Here is a 22,883-nt window from a genome sequence, read left to right as displayed (position 1 = left end):
GCAATGTTGCCTCAGTGTGCATTTTCTAGCAAGCAGTTCTATCAGAATGTGTTTTTGTTTACATTTCTTCCTATATAAATAAAAATGTAATGCTGTCGTCATCCCACTAGAGGATTCTTAGTGTCACAAAGAGGTGGTTTGCAACAACGGCAGAAGTATGTGTAAAGCAGGGATGGAAGAAACAGAGAAACGGCAGTTTTAAACAATGGTAGAGGTCTGAGTAAAGCAGACTGGAATATCTGAGGACTCCACATTCTTTATCTCACATGAAGCAACTGGGGGAATGGAATAGGGGGGAAATTTGAGTATGGCAAGAAGAGAGAGACACTGAAAGGAGAAAAAGCGGCAGTTTTAAACAGCCGAGGTTTGAATAAAGCAGGGGTGGATTGAAATTGATAGGGGAAACTGGTTTGAGAGAGTGATCGGGGGTGACACTGAGGGTTGAGACATGGCAGTTCAAAACAACATTTGGGTACAGCTAGAACTCTTATGTACTGAAGTTCTCTTCCTGAGCCAGCAGGGGGATACTGTAGATAGTTTTCACTCAGGTCCACATATGCAAATAAGGGATTGAAAGTACGTTCAGTGATTGGATAGTTACAGAAAGTTGTTACTGTTGCTTTGTAGTTGAGCTCTATATAAGCAGGCTGACTGAACCCTTCAGTTCAGTTCTGTTCTGGCCTGTGAATAAACAAGAGCTGTCTGAAGAATCGCTGTGTCGTCTGATATGTTCACCCACAACTTAACAAGAACGGAGTTGGGAAATGTTCTGTTGTGTTAGTTTTTGGGTGTCAGCTTCTGTGTTGTACCCATCTCCACTATTTCTTTTTAAAACTGGTTAGGAATGAATTTAGAAAAGGTGCTCTGCATAGACCCCTCTCTCTGGCTAGCATAAGCAAAATGATTGGGCAAAACAAAGGCTGGCCCTGTACCTTTTGCCCTCCCCTCACGTTTTGCCACCTGAGGCAGAAAAACCCACAAGCACCTCTCCCCAGCCCAGGCAGTAAAAATACAATACAGTGGTACCTCAGGTTACATACGCTTCAGGTTACAGACTCCGCTAACCCAGAAATAATGCTTCAGGTTAAGAACTTTGCTTCAGGATGAGAACAGAAATCGTGCTCCGGCGGCGCGGCAGCAGCAGCAGGAAGGCCCCATTAGCTAAAGTGGTACCTCAGGTTAAGAAGAGTTTCAGGTTAAGAACGGACCTCCGGAACGAATTAAGTACTTAACCCGAGGTACCACTGTACTCATATCTTTGAAAACTAACAATTTGGTGGCCTTTACAGCAACCAGAACCTAGTGCCTGGGGCGGCCACTTCACTCTGCCTAATGGTAGGGCCTGTCCTGACAAAAACTAAGTGGATTTATTCTACATTTGCCTCTTACGTGAGTTGTAGGATTCTGCTTGTTACAGAACTCTTTCTTTTGCCTCCCCCCCCCCCCAATGGCTAAGTCCACACAGGCATACCTATCTCTTAAAAAATAATAATTAAATTTTCCATTTTAACAATCCAATCAAATCACATTAAGTATTCCAAATTATACAAATACATATCATAATCCAAATATTCTGCCAAATTATAAATTTTTGTTGGGGCTTCCCATGCTTCAAGTTCAGTGGGGCTCTAATCATCTTATGTTTCTCCTGCCTTGAGTTTCCAATAGTTCCTTCTTTAAATCTTCCTGTTGTTATCCTTCCTTCTTTCGTAGCCTCTGAGTTGTTTCCACAGGCAAGTTGAAATAAACAATAATGTGCTTCTGTGTGAAATTTGTCTGACTCTCCTTTTTTTTGCAGCTGGTAAGTCTGTCGTTTGCAGAATGTCCTCACACGCTGGTGTTTATGCCGAAGTCCTTCTCTGGTGGTAGACGCCATCTTCACTCAGTTCCGATGAAATAAAATCTAGGCGTTTGCTCATTCATTTTCTCAGACAAGTTGCATCAAACATTAGTCTTTCCAGGCCTACCTATCTCAACCCATGCCACCAACTTTTCCTTCTTCCTTTTCAGAAAGAAGACGGTGCTCCAAGGAAGCCACTTTAGGGCACAATAATGGATTCCCTGGGTGGCAAGGAGGACAGATACGTCTTGGTGGAATACCCCTTTGAGTACACCGCTAAGGACGGGCAGCTCATTTCAATACAGCCCAACGAGAGATACATGCTTCTGAGGCGAACCAATGACCACTGGTGGCACGTGAGGAAGAACAAAGAAGCCCGGCCTTTCTACATCCCAGCAAAATACGTCAAGGAACTGGGCTCTGTGACCCACACCATGCCATCCTCTGGGGAGCTACCCTCCACAACCATGTTGGAAAATGTCAACTTAGAGGCCTCTATCCGGGTCAGCCAGGAACCGCTGGCGGAGTATGAATATCGGTTTGTCAATGCCGTTCCAGCGTGTGAGGTAGATGTGGAGAAAGCTGGCTTTTCTTCCCCGCGGTGCTCGATCTCCTCAGGGGTCGGGACGACGGTCCCCTTTGACGTTGGTGGGAACGCTCCGTCCCCCATTTCCGGAGCAAACAGAGCCACTATTTCTGCCCTCAGTGCATCTCACAGTTCCCTGAAGCCTCGCCACGCAACAGGTCCCGTGGGCTACAGTCATTCCTCTGAACACATAAGGTCTACGGTGTCCCTGGACGACTTGGCAAAATTCGCGACGCCCCCCGGCCAGGCGGGCGTTGGGAACTTGTACAAAGCTGCCTCGTGGAGTCCGGCTCGCCCGCTCCCAAAGAGCAACTCCGAAACCTTCCACAAAGCAGCGGAGGAAAGGTTGGAGCAGGGTACGCCAGAGCCCTGTGCCAGACAGGTATGGGATTTGCTTAAAAAATATCCACCGCTTTAATCATGTGGAGGTCCTCATTTGTTGTTGGGCTAACTCCACGCACTCCCTGTATCTCTGACTCTCCCAGTTGAGAGGCAGCCTTTTCTAGGTAAGCCACACATTTTCATTACCGTTTTTTTTGCTCCATAAGACGCACTTTTCCCCTCCTAAAAAGTAAGGGGGAATGTGTGTGCGTCTTGTGGAGCGAATGCAGGCAGGAGGCTCTGCTCAGCGCTCCCTTTAAAGAGCCGTGTGGAGCGTGTGTGTGGCTCTTGCTGGCTTTTCCCCGAGGAAAAAGCGGGAGGAGGGACGGAAGGGTTTAAAGCAAGAAAAGCGAGAGCCGCTTACATGCTCTGCACAGATTTTTTTTTTCTTGCTTTCCCGCTCTAAAAACTAGGTGCGTCTTATGGTCTGGTGCATGTTATGGCGTGAATAATGCGGCAGTTTTCAATTACAATAACCCAATAAAAGCCTTGTTGTCAATACCAAATTATAATACAATTAATAATGCCAGTTGTTCAGGTGCCAAGTTATATTATTTTGTTGCCCCCCTCGCATGCTAGAATTGATAATTTGATCATTTACTTTAACTCTGCATTCCAAAAACTTATAAATTCCAATTACACACCAGTCAGAATAACAAACCCTTATACCGCAGCTGCAGTTTTAATGACTTCCATTTGCATTAACACATCAAATAATTTACAGGCCTACAGGCGAAGCCTTCAAACTCTCTCTTTGTTCTTCTTGTGTGTGGCCATTACTGTCCATGATATTTCTTCCTGTCCTTGTACTGTATTATGTCTATCTTTTGTCAGTTGTTGTTCTTCATACCTTAGGCGGCGCTAGCATTCCATTGCTCATAAGCCACGCATTCTGTCATTCTGCCTTCAGGTGGGAAGGAGCTGACTTGGGTCCCAGAGCCTAGGGCTTGACGATCAGAAGGTTGGTGGTTCGAATCCCCGCAACGGGGTGAGCTCCCGTTGCCCGGTCCCTGCTCCTGCCAACCCAGCAGTTTGAAAGTACGTCAAAGTGCAAGTAGATAAATAGGTACCTCTCCGGTGGGAAGGTAAACGGCGTTTCCGTGCGCTGCTCTGGTTCGCCAGAAGCGGCTTAGTCATGCTGGCCACATGACCCGGAAGCTGTACGCCTGCTCCCTCGGCCAGTAAGGCGAGATGAGCGCCGCAACCCAAGAGTCGGCCACGACTGGACCTAATGGTCAGGGGTCCCTTTACCTTTACCGTATAGTAGCAAAAGAGGCTCTGGGGCTGAACCCTGACTCTAGTTAACCTTGCCATCGGCATTCTTTCTCCTATGCACGTTATCCAGGATCCTCCAGTGACGTAATGTTCCAGATGTAGAAAAATATTGTAGCCTAGCCCTTTCAGACAATATGCAGATTGGAGCTCTTGTGTGTGGAATGAAACAAACTGCTTGAACACTGGGAAGTAGCATGTTAGAGAGAAGGGTTCTTCCTTCTCTCTGGATATTTGACTTTTCTGTGTGCAGGAATTGATGGAGGTGGGGCACAGCAGGGGTGGGGGCATTCTGCGGGCTGCATTTGGCCTGTGAGACTGTTTTCAACAAACCACATCCACTTGCATCATATGCAGTGGCGTAGCGTGGGTTGTCAGCACCCGGGGCAAGGCAAGTAATTTGCACCCCCTAACCCGTGGATTTGCGCCCCCTAACCCTAACCCCCAGATGTTGCGCCCGGTGCGGCCGGCCCCCCCTGCACCCCCCACGCTACACCACTTGCATCATATGTCAGGTGTGGAGCAGGTAGAGTTGCAGCTGGATCATCTGATCACCCACCTAATCCCTGCAGAAAGCAGGGCCAAACTCATCAGCTGATGTTCAGGGAGCTGAATTCTGCTTGGTCACTATCTCTCCCCCCCCCCCATTACAGGCCATCTTTGACAGGTGGGCAGGACACCCTACCTGTCAGTCATCAGATGCTATTATTATGTCAGGTGATTGACAGTTGGCAGGCCCCACCCACCCTTGAAAGTAGGCCAGCAGAGGTGCAGGGTGGGGAGATGAAGATCTGGCCCACTAGGCCAAAAGGATTTTGCTGCAGAAAAGCAACGCCATGTGATTTATCTGCCCGTGCACAGCTACCAACTTCTTCCCAGAGATAGGTTCCTGTGCAACCTAAAAGCACAACTGGAACAAATGCAGCTTTCCCTGTCTCTGCGGTGTGGAAAAGGTCTCTTTGCTGAATCTCTCTGCATGGAAAAGGCAGAGTGTGTTGCCAGAAAAAGCCTCTGGCATGTTGGGACGTCATTCCAGTGATAAGAAGTGAGCGCGCTTCTTTCAAAGCCTGCGGAAACCTACCAGGCAGAGCTGCCAAAGAGTTCCCCTTCTTCCAGCAAATCTTGGGTAGATACAATCATGTATATCCAGCACCTGGTGAACTAACAAGGCTGTTTGTTCTCATGGCTGTGGGGTGAAGTGTTTTCGATTCCCATTTTTCCATGGCGATACAAGCAAACAGGGGGTCGGGAAGTCAGGCCTGCTTCAGCTTCCCCCTTGCATAAGGGAGAAGTGAGCAAGCCGGCTGAAGTTCATGTGTGCGAGAAATGATAATACAGTCATACCTTGGGTTACAGACACTTCAGGTTGCGTTTTTTTCGGGTTACGGACCTGCCGAAACCCAGAAGTACCAGAACGGGTAACTTCCGGGTTTTGGTGGTTGTGCATGCATGCGGTGCAGCAGTAGCAGGAGGCCCCATTAGCTAAAGTGGTGCTTCAGGTTAAGAACAGTTTCAGGTTAAGAACGGACCTCCGGAACAAATTAAGTACTTAACCCGAGGTACCATTTTATATAAATTCAACAGATAGATAAATGAATTAGTTTGCCTTTAAGTGTGAACTGAACCAAATTTATCCCTACCGAGTATCCTCAGTCTTTCAGCTCTGATCAAACCGATCAAATTACTCTTCCCCTTCTAGACTTTGTTGCTGCTTTGGTGCATTTAAGACAAATATGCATTGATCCCACGAGGAGCCCCATCAACATCTGGAAAGCAAAGCAGGGGAGGTGCATCTCCCCATCATTAAATTTCTATGCTGAGCCTTTTTGAATTGCTGTCTATAGGACTCTTCTTCATTGGAGGTTTTTAAACGGAGGCTGGATGGCCGCCTTGTCAGGGACTCTTTAACTGTGATTCCTGGGGTTGGACTAGATGACCCTTGGAGCCCTTCCATCTCTGTAGTTCTACAATCCTATGTAAAGGTAAAGGGACCTCTGACCATTAGGTCCAGTCGTGGCCGACTCTGGGGTTGCGGCACTCATCTCACTTTATTGGCCGAGGGAGCCGGCATACAGCTTCCGGGTCATGTGGCCAGCATGACTAAGCCGCTTCTGGCGAACCAGAGCAGCGCACGGAAACACTGTTTACCTTCCCGCCGGAGCGGTACCTATTTATCTACTTGCACTTTGACGTGCTTTCAAACTGCTAGGTTGGTAGGAGCAGGGACCGAGCAACGGGAGCTCACCCCGTCGCGGGGATTTGAACCACCGACCTTCTGATCGGCAAGTCCTAGGCTCTGTGGGTTAACCCACAGCGCCACCCGCGCAAATAGGTTCTCCAGTAAGTGAGGTTGTAACAACTGTAGCAAAATAGGAAACTAAACATGTTAAAAATGCTTGAAATGGACCCTTTCCTCCTGCAAACTCAGAGGAACCAGCAGGTGGCAGCACCTCACTAAAGCTTGATCAATTGATGGGGCCGAAGGAAACGGGCCGAAGGAACATCTTAAGAAGACCACAGGTGGGAGATACCATTTTTGCATGCCCCCCCCAATAATTCCAGCAAACAGAAGAAGAAAAATAGCAAATTAAGTAGAAAACTTCTAATATTTATCTGCTGTGCTAGTTTTCTTTTGGAGTTTCCCCCCCCCCAAAAAAAAGAGAATTAAAAGGGTTTTTAAAAAAGTATTTAAATATGTAATTTCCCCCACCTACTCTGTCGAGTGGTAGAGCCCATTTTCCCACCTGATTCTGGGACAGGTACAGACCAGATCTCAGGAAAGGCAGCACCTGTGAGCATGTGATGCCTGTGCTTCCTTTGAAGAGTGATCCTGGCTGAATGGAGGTCTTAATTTTTGGAGGGTCCTGGGTGACTTGCGGATGACTCAGTCCTTCAGCAAATGTTTGCCTGCAGAGACAGAACAAGGTAGCTCTAATTTAACTAATGACTCATGCGCAGTCGGAATGACAGCTCACCCAGCTGGTTCCTAACTCTGCAGCCGGAGAGGCCATGAAGCCACTTGGCAGTGCATAATTTGATTAATTGCAACCCGAGCTCGTTAAGAGTTCGTCTTGGAGTATTTATACTGGGGCAGGGAGAGAAACGTGGCCATATGCGTATCATATCCCACTGAATAGGCAGATCTGACCTGTGCCGTTTAAGCTCCCTGCCTAGAAGAGGGAAAATTTTTGGTTCAGACATTAAAGTGAATCTGCTTCGTTCACAATACGTGGACCAAAACACAGCTATCCTTCAAAGTTAGCATTTATCCACTTTTTTGACTCAGTTCTCCAACCAAATGAAGTGTACAAAAATGTGAATACTGGGGGGAAGTGCGCATATTTGTAAAAAAGGCATAAAAATGCATTATGTTAGGGGAAATTGCTTCGAAAATATGAATATTGGGATACATTTGCACTAAAATGCTGGCAAATGTTCGTGAGGACTTGAAAATATTACACACATACCACAAACTGACATGAAAATGTGGAGAACTGAAGAGTGGAAAAATGAGAAACTGAAATTGAGAAGTTTCATCCATCCCTAGAAATGTAATAATTTCCAGGGCAAGGGGTGTTATTTCCCAGCAGTTTTAAGGCTCCATGCTTCTCTTTTTATAAAATCACCCAACAAACCCCCTCACCTTGAGGTATCACCGTTTTCTCTAGTGAGGCTCCTGTGCCTTTCGCAGCTGTGTGCCAGGCAGAAATCCAACAGGAGAAGCTTCCCCTGCATAGGGAAATGTTCAATTTAAATGTGTGCCTATCACCCAGCTTTTCAGAGGCACAGGAGACCTGCCAGAAACCCCTCCAGATATTTGGGTGCAAGCTTCCAGGGTTGAGTTACGTTATCACACTGCCTTTACTATTTTAGCCATCGGTCTGCAGTGGCCCCTTGGTTTATGTAACTCTTCCCTGGCATCTTGGTTTATGTAATCTGCCCTGCTTTGCCTTGCTATAAATAACAGGGTGAAGTGGGGAATGGTGCATGCCAGAGACCACACCTTGGGGTGGTGTCCAGAACTGAACAAACTGACAGCCCTTTTGTAGATGCCAAACGACACTCCACACGGGTGCTTGTCCCTCCGAGAGGCATAGCTGTCAACTGTCCCTTATTTGGCAGGAAACTCCCTTATCCCAGCGCCGTGTCCCGCTGCTGTCCCGGATTGATGATGTCCCTTAAATTTCCCGGGTTTCATGCTCGCCCGGCTCGGGAAAGAAGCAGCGGCTCGGGGTGAGAGAGAGCGTGCGCACGAGCTGCGGCGTCTCCGTCTCTCCCTTTTCCCCCTCAGGGGCGCGTCATGAGGAGACGGGTGGCGGCGGTTGGGCAGGCAGCCCCTCTCTTGCGAGACTTCCGCCGCGCTGCCAGGGGAAGCCGGAGGCGGCTGAGGAGGCAGCCTGAGGGAGGAGGAAGAGGAGGGGATGGGGAGGGACGCAGAAGGGCGGCGCTTCAGCGGCTGCCGCAGCGCCGCAACCACCTCATGCTGGGCTCGCGGGTGAGAGTCTCTCTTCCTCCCTCCCTCTCTCTCGGGCCGGGAAGGTCCGATGGAACTCCTCGCGACAGGACGACGGCAGCCCCAACGTGCATAAGCTAAGCAAAATCCCTTATTTTGGCTGCTGATCCCTTATTTTCAAGGCTGCTGGTCCCTTATTTTCAAATCTGTGACAGCTATGATAAGGCTACAGTGGTACCTCAGGTTACATATGCTTCAGGTTACAGACGCTTCAGGTTACAGACTTCGCTAACCCAGAAATATTACCTCAGGTTAAGAACTTTGCTTCAGGATGAGAACAGAAATCGTGCTCCGGCGGCGCAGCGGCAGCAGGAGGCCCCATTAGCTAAAGTGGTGCTTCAGGTTAAGAACAGTTTCAGGTTAAGAACGGACCTCCAGAATGAATTAAGTACTTAACCCGAGGTACCACTGTACAAGTCTGGTAGGTGGGGGAGGAAATCCTGTGCCTTTAACAACTGCTTGATGCACAGGAAGTGAAGCATTTCACAGCTTCTTGATGACAGTAGATCAAGCTGCTTTTCAAGGCGAGGAGCAAAAGCCAGGAACAGAAGTTGGCAACCTTGCTGACCTGTCCCAGCAGTTTTGCCCAGGGGACCTGAATTTATTAAATCTGAAGTTGGCATATTGGGCTGTGTGTGTTTGTGTGCGTGCACATGTTTGAAATTAATCGTATTGTTATGAATCTGGGGGTGCAAGACACCCTAGATTCCAGATTATGCTGGTGGTAGGATTTAATTTAGGCTCGGAGTATTAAAGGCAGGAAATAGCCAGGCTCATTTGTATTTAGGATAGACCCAAGTCCGTGTTTGAGCTGTGCCGGACCTTGCTAATCCTTTAATGAAGCCAAGTGTTGGGGCCAATTAAAGTCAGGACTAGCCTGGGTAATTGGCCTTTAGCGATCAAAAGAAACTCACCTTAGAGAAGTGGGAGCCCTTTAACTGGAGAGATGAAAGCCAAGAGCTTAGAGAAGGGAAGGGAAACAATATGGACAGGAGCTTAGTTCAGAGTTTTAAGAGTTATGCAACTGAGTTATCGAGCAGTGGGGCTGGAGGGAGAGGCAGAGAAATGGCTGGGGTGTGTTTGAATGCAATACTGCACTTATGGGGGAGGCATAACCTCTTGGGGTATGACTGCTATGTGCAGCCTTAGGCTCAGGTTGTATAAATAAACCATATGTATTTGGGGATAAATGTAATTTTAGAATGCATGTTTTCAGGATTCTTAACAAAAATCTCCATTAAAATCCATTTCTATTCTGCTTTTCATTCTAAACTAATTCCAAAGCAGATTGATGCAGAAATGATTGACTTATGACTGAATCAGTGGCGTAGCGTGGGTTGTCAGCACCCGGGGCAAGGCAAGTAATTTGCGCCCCCTAACCCCTAACCTGCCGCCGCTGCCAGCTTCTTCTTGCTGCTGCCTGGTCTGGTCTGGTGTGGTTCTCTCCCGTGCTCAGCACTGCGCTGGGCGGCCGCTGCACTGTCCCTCCCCCAGATAGTCCCTCGCTCTCTCTCCGCACCGCACGCCTGGCACCCACCCCCTCCACAGTGGGCGGCGACCCAGCGGCTCGGATTGGATTCGCACAGCCAGCACTGCAGTGAGAGAGAGTGAGTGAGCCAGGTAGGGGCAGAGAGCTGCGAGTGTGAGCGCCCCCCCAGATGTTGCGGCCGGCCCCCCTGCACCCCCCACGCTACGCCACTGGATTGAATATGTGCAATGCTGGGGGGAAAGACGACACTGTCAATCTTTTAGTCTTTTTTAAATTTTATAAAAATTGCAATATTTTAAAAATGCAAGTGACAACCTTTGATTGGGGAATATTCCCTTCCCCCCAGTCCCAGAGGTGCAGCTGACTGATGTGCACTCAGTAGTGAAATAGTGCACCTTGCATTTTCTCAGAGTTGCTACTCCTCTCAAAAGGCTGAATTAAAAACAGCGTCGCCCTGGTGGATGCTGGCCTCCAGGGGAGGGTTATTACAGCAGCAACAAAACCACAACCTGTCCCTGCTTGGAAGCCACATCCTGCCTCGTGGTAGTTCTGCCTTCCAGCCACGGGTTCTCTACAGGTGATTCAGTGGCAGAGGAGGAGTCCAGGGGCCGATTGAGGCAACGAGAGGGTTAAAACCAGGGAGGCCTCTCCCCTTTTCTCTTATGCAAATGACCCGTTTGCCTTACCTGTCCTAGCAGGGCGGGGTGGGGCTGTTTGCTGAAAAATCCAGCTAGGCAAAGTGACCAGTGTGGCTGAAGGCCTAAGGTAGCGATTTCTTTGCTCAAGGGGTAAGTAGAAATTTGTATAAATCTCCCTGTGCCCATTTCAGATTGCTCATCAGAGTTTTTGAGCAGGTGTCTCTCATCAAAGGTGTAGCCATAAGACTCCTCTCTTAATGAAGATGGGGGCTTGGGCAGGTTCACAACGCAGTATTTCATGTAAAACAGGTCCTTTTCTCTTCGGTTTGTAGTGGAGATTTTGCATTTTTACAAGTGGTATTCAGAGGCATTTAACAGTTTTGTAAGGCAGTGAGTGGTGTTTCCTGGCAGATCTCATTGGGAACTTCCGGATGAAGGTTTCCAGGAGAGCAGCTGTAGTGTGTTAAGTCTGGTGGCATCAAATAAGACACTCGTTTTTGTCCCAAGTAGCCTCTTGAGCTTCTCTTGTGCTGTTTGCGATCCATCTAAACGCTCTTAATTTGAGGGTAGAGCAAAGGTGAGGAATCTTATTGGTGCAGTTTGCAGCTACCTTATAAACGAACATTACAGGTTTGATTTGTTTAGTCCTCGGTATCATCTCATACTATATTTCTGTACAGTGGTACCTCGGGTTACATACGCTTCAGGTTACATACACTTCAGGTTACAGACTCCGCTAACCCAGAAATAGTGCTTCAGGTTAAGAACTTTGCTTCAGGAGGAGAACAGAAATCGTGCTCCGGCGGTGCGGCGGCAGCAGGAGGCCCCATTAGCTAAAATGGTGCTTCAGGTTAAGAACAGTTTCAGGTTAAGAACGGACCTCCGGAATGAATTAAGTACTTAACCCGAGGTACCACTGTAACTCAATCTGTCAGCCGGATGGGAAGCTGTGTTTTTTGTGGTTACATGGGAAAATTTGAATAAACAAACAGAAACACCACACACTGATAATACAGAAATCAGGCTTAAGTAGAGAGATGTGACAGTGACAATCTCATGCACACTCAACTTGCTAGGCCTGTTAGTCTCCCCTCAGTACCACGATCCGTTCTTCTAAGTAAACATGCAAATGGTTGCACTGTGAATCACCTGTTTTACTTTGAGTTTTCTTGGGCAAGAACCCACTTTGCGATGTCTCCCACGAAGGCATCCTGTTAAGATTGAAGAGGGTTGTTGATGGATCGCAGCGCCTATAGATGCTTTAAGCATAGAGGTATTTAGGCGAGGGTGGGAGAGATGGACAGTTTGATTGTCTTGAAGTACCAGCACGTGAGGAGTTGTTTTTTTATGTGGATTCTTGAGTTTACCACTTGGTTTCGCTAACCAGCACCTCCTGTCCAGCCCTCAGCACGCTGCTTCTTGGGAATGTTAAAATTCAGGTTTATTGCAGCGGGTGCCGCAGAGTTCTTGTTGGCCTCTGATTTAATTTCTTGCGCATAACTGCTTTGCAAAACACACCCAGTGATCTAATACTTCACGGGCCGCCTGCAAACACGTCAAGGTCAGAGTAACTGTGAGGAGGGTGTGTTCAAACTACCCAGTAAAGTTTCTCCCTCTCTTTTAATAAAGTACCCTGAGTTGCTATAGCGCCTTTTGTCTCAAAGATGATGTCTCCTTCCTGTCTCCTGTGTTGGAATATATTTTAGCTGCCGTTTTTGTCATGGGCTTGGGCAGATGTCATTATGAAAGGTCATTGGCATACAAAAACAGAGTCTGGTTCTGGGGTCGCTAGCCCCACCATTATTATGGTCGCGGGACTAAGATTTCATAGAATCATAGATCTGTAGAGTTGGAAGCGACCCTGAAGATCATCTCGTCCAACCCAGTGCCGGATTAACATATAAGCTAAACGAACTATAGCTGAGGGCCCAACTCTCTTGGGGGCCCCCAAAAAAATTAAAAGGGGAAAAAAACTGGACGTACATTTCCAAAATATAAGATAAAAAGCAAATAAATTACTACCTACATACAGCAACAGTGTTTTGTGTTGTGTAGGCTCCTATGATGTAAGTAATGGGCCTCCCTGCTAGCCTGCTCCCTAAAATATCACTGGTTTCTATATATAGGGTGCCTACATTCTGCATATGGGACACAGGTGGCGCTATGGGTTAAACCACAGAGCCTAGGACTTGCCGATCAGAAGGTCGGCGGTTCGAATCCCCGTGACGGGGTGAGCTCCCGTTGCTTGGTCCCTGCTCCTGCCAACCTAGCAGTTCAAAAGCACGTCAAAATGCAAGTAGATAAATAGGTACTGCTCCAGTGGGAAGGTAAATGGCGTTTCCGTGCGCTGCTATAGTTCGCCAGAAGTGGCTTAGTCATGCTGGCCACATGACCCGGAAGCTGTATGCCGGCTCCCTTGGCCAATAAAGCGAGATGAGCGCCACAACCCCATAGTCGGCCACGACTGGACCTAATGGTCAGGGGTCCCTTTACCTTTTTACATTCTGCATGTGTAAATGGCTTTAGATTCCTATTAGGGCCATAAATCACCATATACTGTAGCATACATTCAACACAAAAAACAGCAACAATTTGTTGTTGACAAAGGGCAGCTGGACATATAAAGGGCCCCATTACCTTCAGTAGCTTAGGGCCTCATCAAGCCTAAATCCGGCCCTGGTCTAACCCTTTGCGATGCAGGAATATGCAGGTGTCCCATCCAGGGGTTGAACCTGCAACCTTGGTGTTATTAGCACCACACTAATACTGAGCTCAGGTGTGTCTTTTTCGATCCCACTGCTGCTACGATAATAAAAATGGTGCTTGTCAAATATGTCTCCTTAATATGCATCTCTTAAAAACAAGTATGGCTGACAACTCAGCCCAGGGTGTGATTTACCCCACCCCCAAGACCTCACTTATTTGGGAAGCAAGAAGCAGGAAAATGATGTGGGGTCGGTGGAGAGGTTTGATCATTTGATGAATAGGGGGAGGCGCGCTAAAGCCCTCCCCTCTCAGCTTATATATATGGATCAGCTGGAGCTCATGGGACTGTGAGCTTTCACTGCTGACATGTGGCTCAGAGGGTTGGCCAAGGAGGAACGTGGCCCCAAAAGATGCAATAAATCCACTTAAAAAATAAAAACGGACTTCTTGTGGTTAGAAAAGTGATAGGAAAAGGAACTGATAAATTTGTGGGAGGAATGAATGAGTACAGTGGTACCTCAGGTTACATACGCTTCAGGTTACATACACTTCAGGTTACAGACTCCGCTAACCCAGAAATAGTGCTTCAGGTTAAGAACTTTGCTTCAGGATGAGAACAGAAATCGTGCTCCGGCGGCGCGGCGGCAGCAGGAGGCCCCATTAGCTAAAGTGGTGCTTCAGGTTAAGAACAGTTTCAGGTTAAGTACGGGCCATAGTTTGCCTACCCATGGTATAGTGTGTACACAGCCTAACCTCTGCAGAAGCTTTGAGCGAGGAAATTTGGAGGAGTGATGAAGAAGCAGGCCAACTAGAGAAGTCCTTCGAGGCTGCTGAGCCCTTCTGCATATGGGCCTGACGCTACTAATACATTAATACAGACCTGCAGCTTACAAACTATGTTGTCCATTTGTTCGCTTTGCTAAACCTGCGCCTCCTTGGAATACCATTGCCCTCTCTTGTTTTTGAAGTGGGAAAAGAGCATCCTCTGTGCATGCGCAGAGTGCATTTCACACTGAGTAACTGTTGGAATGTAGGGCTGCCAGATCAAAAAACGTAGGATTTGCAGAGGGTCTGAATCCTTGGCATTTCCCTCCGTGATCTGCGCATGGCCCTAGGAGCATAGAGGAGGAAGTCTTGATGAGTGACTATGAAACTGTCAGTAGAGCGCATTAGGTAGGACTTAACGCCCCTGTTGTCACAGCAACTGATCTATCCCACAAACCTCAACAGGAAACCTGCAAAAGGCAATCGGCGAGGGTTCTTGTTTTGTGCACTGCGTTGTGTTGCTCCTTCCCTCGTGATTGGCCGGTGGTTGAGAAAGTGAATTGTCCCTTTCCCGCCCGCCCTCCCTCAGCCATTTTCTCCCCATTAAGGCGCTGCGTCTGGGTTCTGTGACATACTTTCTTGGCTGGCGTTGGCAATGGGCGACTGGGTCCCCAGAGCGTTTTCCCGGCGCAAATCACGTCGTCCGCCTGACCTTCCCAAGGTATGGTGATTTGGGAAAGGTAGATAGTTGCTAACTAACTCCCATCAACCCTGACCACTGATCCTGTTAGCTAGGGATGATGGGAGTTGTAGTCCCAAAACATCTGGAGGGCCGAGTTTGGGGGTGCCTGTGTTCGGGCCTCTGGGCATGTGCAGAGTGTTCTCTCTCTCTGTTGAATAGTTGCAGTGGGTCACTTGCATATCTGGGGCTAGGAATATGAGATTCCTAGGGAAGTTCATACACGCCTTTTAGAAAGTAGTCAACAAGGGGGAAGGGTATTCCAATTGCTGATTAAAATACATCACACCATGTTTAGAAGATGTGGTGGATGATAGCAGGAAATTCATAATAATTTCCACCATGTAAAATCCACCCCATGCCCTCACCCCAAAGCTCTGGGGCTCTATCCCATGATTGTCAGAAGATGGGCCTACGCAGAGTTCCCCATCGCAACACCTCTGTGACTGGTAAATCTATTTATTTATTCTAGATTTTATATCTTGCCTTTCAAAAGTGAACATTTTTGCACAAGAAGGTGCACAAGGTAGACAAGCCAGACATATTATATATGCATATATAACAAAAAATATGTAGGAATAATTCTAGTCAGCGTTTAACTGTGTTGCTTTGAACGTATGTTTTATATTTGCCTTCCATCAGTAATGTTTTATCCTGGGTTGTTTTTACTTGACGTTTTAACGTGTTATAAACCGCTTTGGGGTTTTTTTCTTAAGAATATACAGCGGTAAAGAAATGAGATAAATAATAAATAAAATCTAATGAATGTAGTAACTAGTCAACTAAAACATTGAAACATCCGCCGCTACCTGTACTATAGAGTCTCAAAGACTACAGCTCCCAACATAACATAAAACATCATAACATAACATAACATAACATAACATAACATAACATAACATAACATAACATAACATCACATCACATCACATCACATCACATCACAACATAACATAACATAACATAACATAACATAACAGATATCAGCAGATGTGCCTTGCCAGAGAGCAATGAGCTCATTCTCTGACTACATTCAATGCTCCATGCAGCTGTTATAGTGGGAAGAGTCCAGGGGGCTTAGAGGGGCTGCATTTACCGCTGCTTTTCTAAACAGTGGCATGCTATAATAATAACAATAATATTTTTATTGTTTATATGCCGCCCATCTGACTGGATTACCCCAGCCACTCTAGGTGGCTAACAACAAATTGAAACACAGTAAGACATCAAACATTAAAAACTAATAATAATAACAACAACAACAACAACAACAACAACAACGCTGTACGTTGATGGGAAAGTTGGCTTCTGGAAATGTTTAGAGGTGGGAAATCCTGGTGCATCCACTCTTGGCCCAGGCCTAGAACTCTGCTTTTTAAGTGTTGCACGAAAAAGCGTTTCACAATCTGCTTCCCCCTCTCTCCCCGCAAAAGCACCGCGAACTGAAAGTTGGTGCCCTGTCTGGAAAACTGTAGGCTGCAGTCCCAGATCTAGTCATAAGCCCTACTGAGCTTGCAGACTTGTGGAGCTTTGCATCTTTGGACAAGGAAAAGCCTTTTCAGGACCTGAACTTTGCTCAGGCAATTTAGAGCTGTTTGGGGTTTGCTCTCCCTCCTTCTCCTCCTCCCCACATTGGCAAGACTGAGACAGGAAGGGGAAGTAAAAACGCCAAAGCTCTAAATTTAGTCAGGGACAAGAAAGTGGGGGGCTATTGTGATAAATGTAGAGCTGAGCTAATTTTCTCTCCGAATAGATTTTTCTGGGATTTTTTTTTTATCTCCTCCCACAAAGACCATTATCTGAATATTTCTGTGGTGCCCTAATAATACTGTACCCTGCAACGAGACTGAAGACTACCAGATCTTCTAATCCAAGCCCCAAAGGACACAGTAAATAAATCAGCCTTTTACAATCTGTTTAAAAGAGACCAGAGATGGGGCTTGTGTGCTATCTCTTGGAATTGAGTGCCATAATACGAGGAGGGGGGGAGCTTTTTTAAATATTTGCTGGTTCTATACTCCAAAGAGCAGTTTGGAGGGCTGCAATGACCCATCTGTGGCCTAAAGAGCAGGTCCGTCTTGCTGGAGTCACAGCCACAATTTCCTGGGACTTGCCCTGGAATAAGCATGCATGAGATTGCAACTGTTTGGATTGTACTGAAGTCTTCGAGCAGTTTGCATGACTGATTTGTTGGTGTTTAGTCGTTTAGTTGTGTCTGACTCTTCGTGACCCCATGGACCGGAGCACACCAGGCACTCCTGTCTTCCACTGCCTCCCGTAGTTTGGTCAAACTCATGCTGGTAGCTTCGAGAACACTGTCCAACCATCTTGTCCTCTGTCGTCCCCTTCTTCTTGTGCCCTCCATCTTTCCCAACATCAGGGTCTTTTCCAGGGAGTCTTCTCTTCTCATGAGGTAGCCAAAGTGTTGGAGCCTCAGCTTCAGGATCTGTCCTTCCAGTGAGCACTCAGGGCTGATTTCCTTCAGAATGGAGAGGTTTGATCTTCTTGCAGTCCATGGGACTCTCAAGAGTCTCCTCCAGCACCATGACTGTTAGCCGGCCACTAAAAATATTTGAAGTGACGCTTTCCCTCTGTTCCAAGAGCTTCGTACAGTTTCTTTGTGATCCTTAATACAGACCAGTAACGTAGACTGGCCATGACCACAAAGTGGGGTTTCTATATCCAGAGGCAGTTTACTTTTGAATGTTAGATTCTGAGCATAGAGTCCTGCTTTCATGTTCTGCCTCTGGGACTGGCTGACCTTTCTTGGAGACAGGGTGCTGGCCTAAGGGAGACAGTGGCCTCATTGCAGCAATCCTGTTTTGCTCTCCATGTTCAGGCCTGCAAAGATCCAGTTGCCACAGTGGCCCTGATGGTGGCCCCAGTTAAAAGTGGCCCTGATGGTGTTTTAAGCTGAGTGATTTGAAGAGAGCACAAAATAGGTTTTCTCTGCCTCCACCCATGTCTGCTGTTGGGGGTGAAATCTGGCGCCTCCACTTCCTTCCATAAACTCAGCCAGGGCTTTCCAGGGCACAGCTGCAGAATTGCATTCGGTGGTAGAATATGCAGAGCAATGATTCCCTCGCTATCATCAGGTCACTGTTTCTCCTCCAAATCTGGCTCTGAAGTTTTGCAAAGAAGGAACATTGTACCCCGTGCCCATATTTCAGGTCCAGATTTGTTGAGAGTGGAGGGTTATTTCTTATTCTGTTACTATTTTCCATTGCATGCCAGCAAATTCAGGTTGTGCAATTCAAGGCCTTGTGCAACAAACTCAATTCCCCCCAAATATTGGATTATTTTTGCAATAGGAAAGGTGGTGAGGAAATGTCATGAGAAGTGTGGGTTAATACTTGCACCGGCTGCTCCGTAAACAAATCGGAGTGAATGTTTCTTCAATAGCCCAGGTTGTCTAATCTCCCTGCAAACAGATTGGGGTGAGTGCTCAATAAACAGGTTGTCTGGAAGCGCCTTGAGACCAGTCTTGATCTGACCACAGTGATCCATGCGATGGTCACCTCCAGGCTTGATTATTGTAACTCGTTCTACGTGGGGCTGCCCTTGAAGCTGACCCAGAAACTCTAGCAGGTGCAGAATGTTACGGCGAGGCTCCTTACGGGGTGCTTGCCGCGGGATCACGTTCATCCAGTGCTTTTCCAGCTGCACTGGCTCCCGGTGGAGTACAGGGTCAGGTTTAAGGTGCTGGTTTTGACGTTTAAAGCCCTATGCGGCCTAGGACCCTCATACCTACGGGACCGCCTCTCCTGGCATGCCCTACGGAGGATCTTAAGGTCCACAAATAACAACACTTTGGAGGTCCCAAGCCGCAAGGTGGTTAGATTGGTTTCAGCTAGGGCCATGGCCTTTTCAGTACTGGCCCCAACTTGGTGGAATGCTCTGTCTCAAGAGACTAGGGCCCTGTGGGACTTGACATATTTCTGCAGGGCCTGCAAGACAGACCCGTTCTGCCTGGCCTTTGGTTTGGATTCAGTCTGACCCTTATGTTTCCCTCCCCTTATGGTTTTGATTTATGGGCTATTAAAATGAGGCTGCATTTTAAATTGTATTTTAACCCATATTTTAATAAACTGGTTTGTTTGTTTGTTGTCGTCCCCCCCATTATGTTTTATTGTGGTTTTATTGGTGTTAGCCGCCCTGAGCCTGGCTGTGGCCAGGGAGGGCGGGGTATAAATAAAAAATTATTATTATTATTATTAAGGATAGCTGCCTAGTTCACGACTGAAAGAGATTTGACCCAAAGACAGCTGAGTCTGTGTGCTGCCTTTGTGTTGTGTAGGGTGAGTTGTGGGAGACCTCAAAAGCCATACAGTCCACCCTGCTCCTCCACTTGGACTGATATTCTCCCCCCAGCATCCTCTCTGCCTCGGTAGTTCCTCTTGGCTGGGTTGAGTTTTGCAACCTGGGATCTATTTATGTCCTCAGCCCTCAGCCGCCGCCTGCCCAAGAATAAAGCAGCCACTTCCGCCATTCAGAGTCAGCTCAAAGACTCTTGTTTGCGTGCCTGTTTCTGTTGTAAGCTCTTAACATCTTTGTGAGCCAACACCCACTGGCTCTGAGCGTGCCCAACTCGGCTCAAGGAGACTGCCCCTCTGAACTGTTGAACTTTGCCCATGCTTGGATGACCTCTCAGCTCTGCCTTTCATGTTGCCTGTTTCGGGAACATAGGAAGCTTCCTTCTACAGAGTCACACCATTGTAGTTACCGTATTTTTTGCTCTATAAGACTCCCTTTTTTCCCTCCTAAAAAGTAAGGGGAAATGTGTGTGCATCTTGTGGAGCGAATGCAGGCTGCACAGCTATCCCAGAAGCCAGAACATCAAGAGGGACTGCGGCTTTCACTGCGCAGCGATCCCTCTTGCTGTATTGGCTTCTGGGATTCAGAATATTTTTTTTCTTGTTTTCCTCCTCCAAAAACTAGGTGCGTCTTGTGGTCTGGTGCGTCTTATAGAGCGAAAAATACGGTATACCCTTAACCCATACTTCTCTAGTGTCCTGGATTTGACTTTCTGTTTGGAAGCTGCCATTTCCCTTATCACCCCTGATTTCACATACACGCCCCCCCCCATCCATTCACATGTCTTTCTCTTCCTCCTGGATGTGTCTTTTTTTAATAGAATAATCTTTATTGGTTTTTCAGTTACATACTCTACATACAGATAAAGGTAAAGGGACCCCTGACCATTAGGTCCAGTGGTGACCGACTCTGGGGTTGTGGCGCTCATCCCTCTTTATTGGTCGAGGGAGCCGGCGTACAGCTTCCAGGTCATGTCGCCAGCATGACTAAGCATGGCGAACCAGAGCAACGCATGGAAACACCGTTTACCTTCCCGCTGGAGCGGTGCCTATTTATCTACTTGCACTTTGACATGCTTTCGAACTGCTAGGTGGGCAGGAGCAGGGACCGAGCAACGGGAGCTCACCCCATCGCGGGGATTCAAACTGCCGACCTTCTGATCGGCAAGTCCTAGGCTCTGTGTTTTAACCCACAGCGCCACCCGCGTCCCCTACATACAGATACTGTATTACATTTTACATTTATACTTGCTCCTCAGAGCTGACTTCCCTCCTTCCTTCTTCTGGCTTTTTTATACCACCTCTAAATTTTTCGCATTGTCTTCATCCATTTTGTATACTGTATTGTTGTTCTTCTTCCATATTTGTCCATGATACGTCTATAAACAAGTCCTTCTATATATACAATTCTTGTTTTCTGTCTATATTCATTTACAACTACTATTATTTACATTACCCACATTATACATTTTACTTCTTCTTATTTTTATTTATCCGATAATTTTCTTTGTATTTCACATTATGAGGTTTATTTGAGTTCTACTGGTTTCACTATCTCACCTTATTTTTCCTATGCACGACATAAATTTTTCCCATTCTTTCTGAAATGTTTCATCGCCCTGTTGTCAAATTTCCCCCGTTAATTTAGCTATTTCTGCATATTCCAATACTTCTGTCGCCATTCTTCTACTGTTGGCAATTGTTGTTGTGTCCAAACCTGGGCTAATAATAACCTTGCCGCTGTTGTTGCATATAAGAACAATTTATGATCATTCTTAACAATATCCTCTGGCTTTTTCAAAAACGTATATCTAAAGATCTTCTTTAGGTCATTGTACAGTATATGTTTTCCCAGTAAAGATTTACCTTATCACATGTCCTCCTGGACGTGTCTTACTTTTACTTCTAAATTTGTGGGGCAGTGTCTGCTTTTTATTTATTTTTCTGCAGCATTTAATAATAATAATAATAATAATAATTTTTTATTTATACCCCGCCCTCCCCAGCCAAGGCCGGGCTCAGAGCGGCTTACAAGCAATAATAAAAACAAGATGAGTGATTAAAACTTAAAAACAAAAATAAAATACAACATTAAAATAATGGAACATTAACATATGAAAATGAAGCCTCATTGCAGGAGAAGGAAAAGAAAAAAGAAAAAAGGGGGGGAGGGAATCAAATTGGCTCCAATCCAAAGGCCAGGCGGAACAACTCTGTCTTACAGGCCCTGCGGAAAGAAATCAGATCCTGCAGGGCCCTGGTCTCATGAGACAGAGCGTTCCACCAAGTTGGGGCCAGTGCTGAAAAGGCCCTGGCTCTGGTTGAAGCCAATCTAACTTCCTTAGGGCCTGGGACCACTAGGGTGTTGTTATTTATGGACCTTGAGGCTCTCCGTGGGGCATACCAGGCGAGGCGGTCCCGTAGGTACGATGGTCCTAGGCCGTGAAGGGCTTTAAAGGTCAAAAGCAGCACCTTAAATCTGACCCTGTACTCCACCGGGAGCCAGTGCAGCTTGAAAAGCACTGGATGAATATGCTCCCATGGCAGAGACCCCGTGAGGAGCCTCGCTGCAGCATTCTGTACCCGCTGGAGTTTCTGGGACAGCTTCAAGGGCAGCCCCGCGTAGAGCGAATTACAGTAGTCAAGCCTGGAGATGACATTTAACACTGTCACATATCCTTTTCATGAATATATGCATTTTTACAGACCCTTTACCTGGTACATGAAAGTTTTGTGCCCATTACTAGGCTGGAGAAGTGCAAAATTTGGACAAGTGTGAAATTTGAAGGACGGGTTGAGCTCCTGTTGCCCTGTGCCAGCTCCTGCCAACCAAGCAGTTCGAAAGCATGCCAGTGCAAGTAGATAAATAGGTACCACTGCGGCGGGAAGGCAAATGGTGTTTCTGTGCGCTCTGGTTTCCATCATGGTGTTCTGTTGCACCAGAAGCAGTTTAGTCATGCTGGACACATGACCCGGAAAGCTGCCTGTGGACAAACGCCGGCTCCGTCGGCCTGAAAGCTTGATGAGCGCTGCAACTCCATAGTCGCCTTTGACTGGACTTAACTGTCCAGGGGTCCTTTACCTCTCTCGCCCTGGCCTAGCCACTGTGATCCACGCGGCGGTCACCTCCAGACTGGATTATTGTAACTCGCTCTACGTGGGGCTGCCCTTGAGACTGACCCAGAAACTCCAGCGGGTGCAGAATGCCGCGGCGAGACTCCTTATGGGGTCTTCGCTGCGAGATCACATTCATCCGGTACTATACCAACTGCACTGGCTCCCGGTGGAGTACAGGATCAGGTTTAAGGTGCTGGTTTTAACCTTTAAAGCCCTATACGGCCTAGGACCCTCGTACCTACGAGACCGCCTCTCCTGGTATGTCCCACAGAAGAACTTACGGTCTGCAAATAAAAACATCCTGAAGATCCCAGGCCACAGAGAGGTTAGGCTGGCCTCAAGCAGAGCCAGGGCTTTCTCGGCCGCGGCTCCAATCTGGTGGAACGCTCTGTCACAAGAGACTAGGGCCCTGCGGGACCTGACATCTTTCCGCAGGGCCTGTAAGACAGAGCTGTTCCGCCAGGCCTTTGGTCAGGGCGCAGCCTGACTCCCTCCTTTGGCAATCTGCACAGAATTTTGCTTAA

At 47.2% G+C, this 22,883-nt stretch overlaps 1 protein-coding gene across 5 annotated transcripts in view; it reads left to right on the top strand.

The window, feature by feature from the left end:
- Window positions 1-22,883, top strand: part of ARHGAP27 (Rho GTPase activating protein 27) — a 67,783-nt gene that overhangs the window by 12,589 nt on the left and 32,311 nt on the right. For 3 of the 5 annotated variants that reach the window (XM_083470443.1, XM_083470442.1, XM_083470441.1), the window contains one exon: window positions 2,011-2,808. In XM_083470443.1, the coding sequence (XP_083326569.1) occupies window positions 2,053-2,808 (756 nt within the window). In that variant the 5' untranslated portion in view covers window positions 2,011-2,052. Of the gene's footprint in view, window positions 1-288; window positions 365-2,010; window positions 2,809-14,768; window positions 14,912-22,883 lie in introns of those variants that run through there. The other 2 variants (XM_083470444.1, XM_083470445.1) reach the window with 2 other exon arrangements.

This window comes from Podarcis liolepis (genome assembly GCF_965112155.1).
Source record: "Podarcis liolepis genome assembly, chromosome: 13".
Lineage (NCBI taxonomy): Eukaryota > Metazoa > Chordata > Lepidosauria > Squamata > Lacertidae > Podarcis > Podarcis liolepis.
Note: the sequence above shows the minus strand (reverse complement) of the source record. Positions and strands in the feature narration are given on the sequence as shown.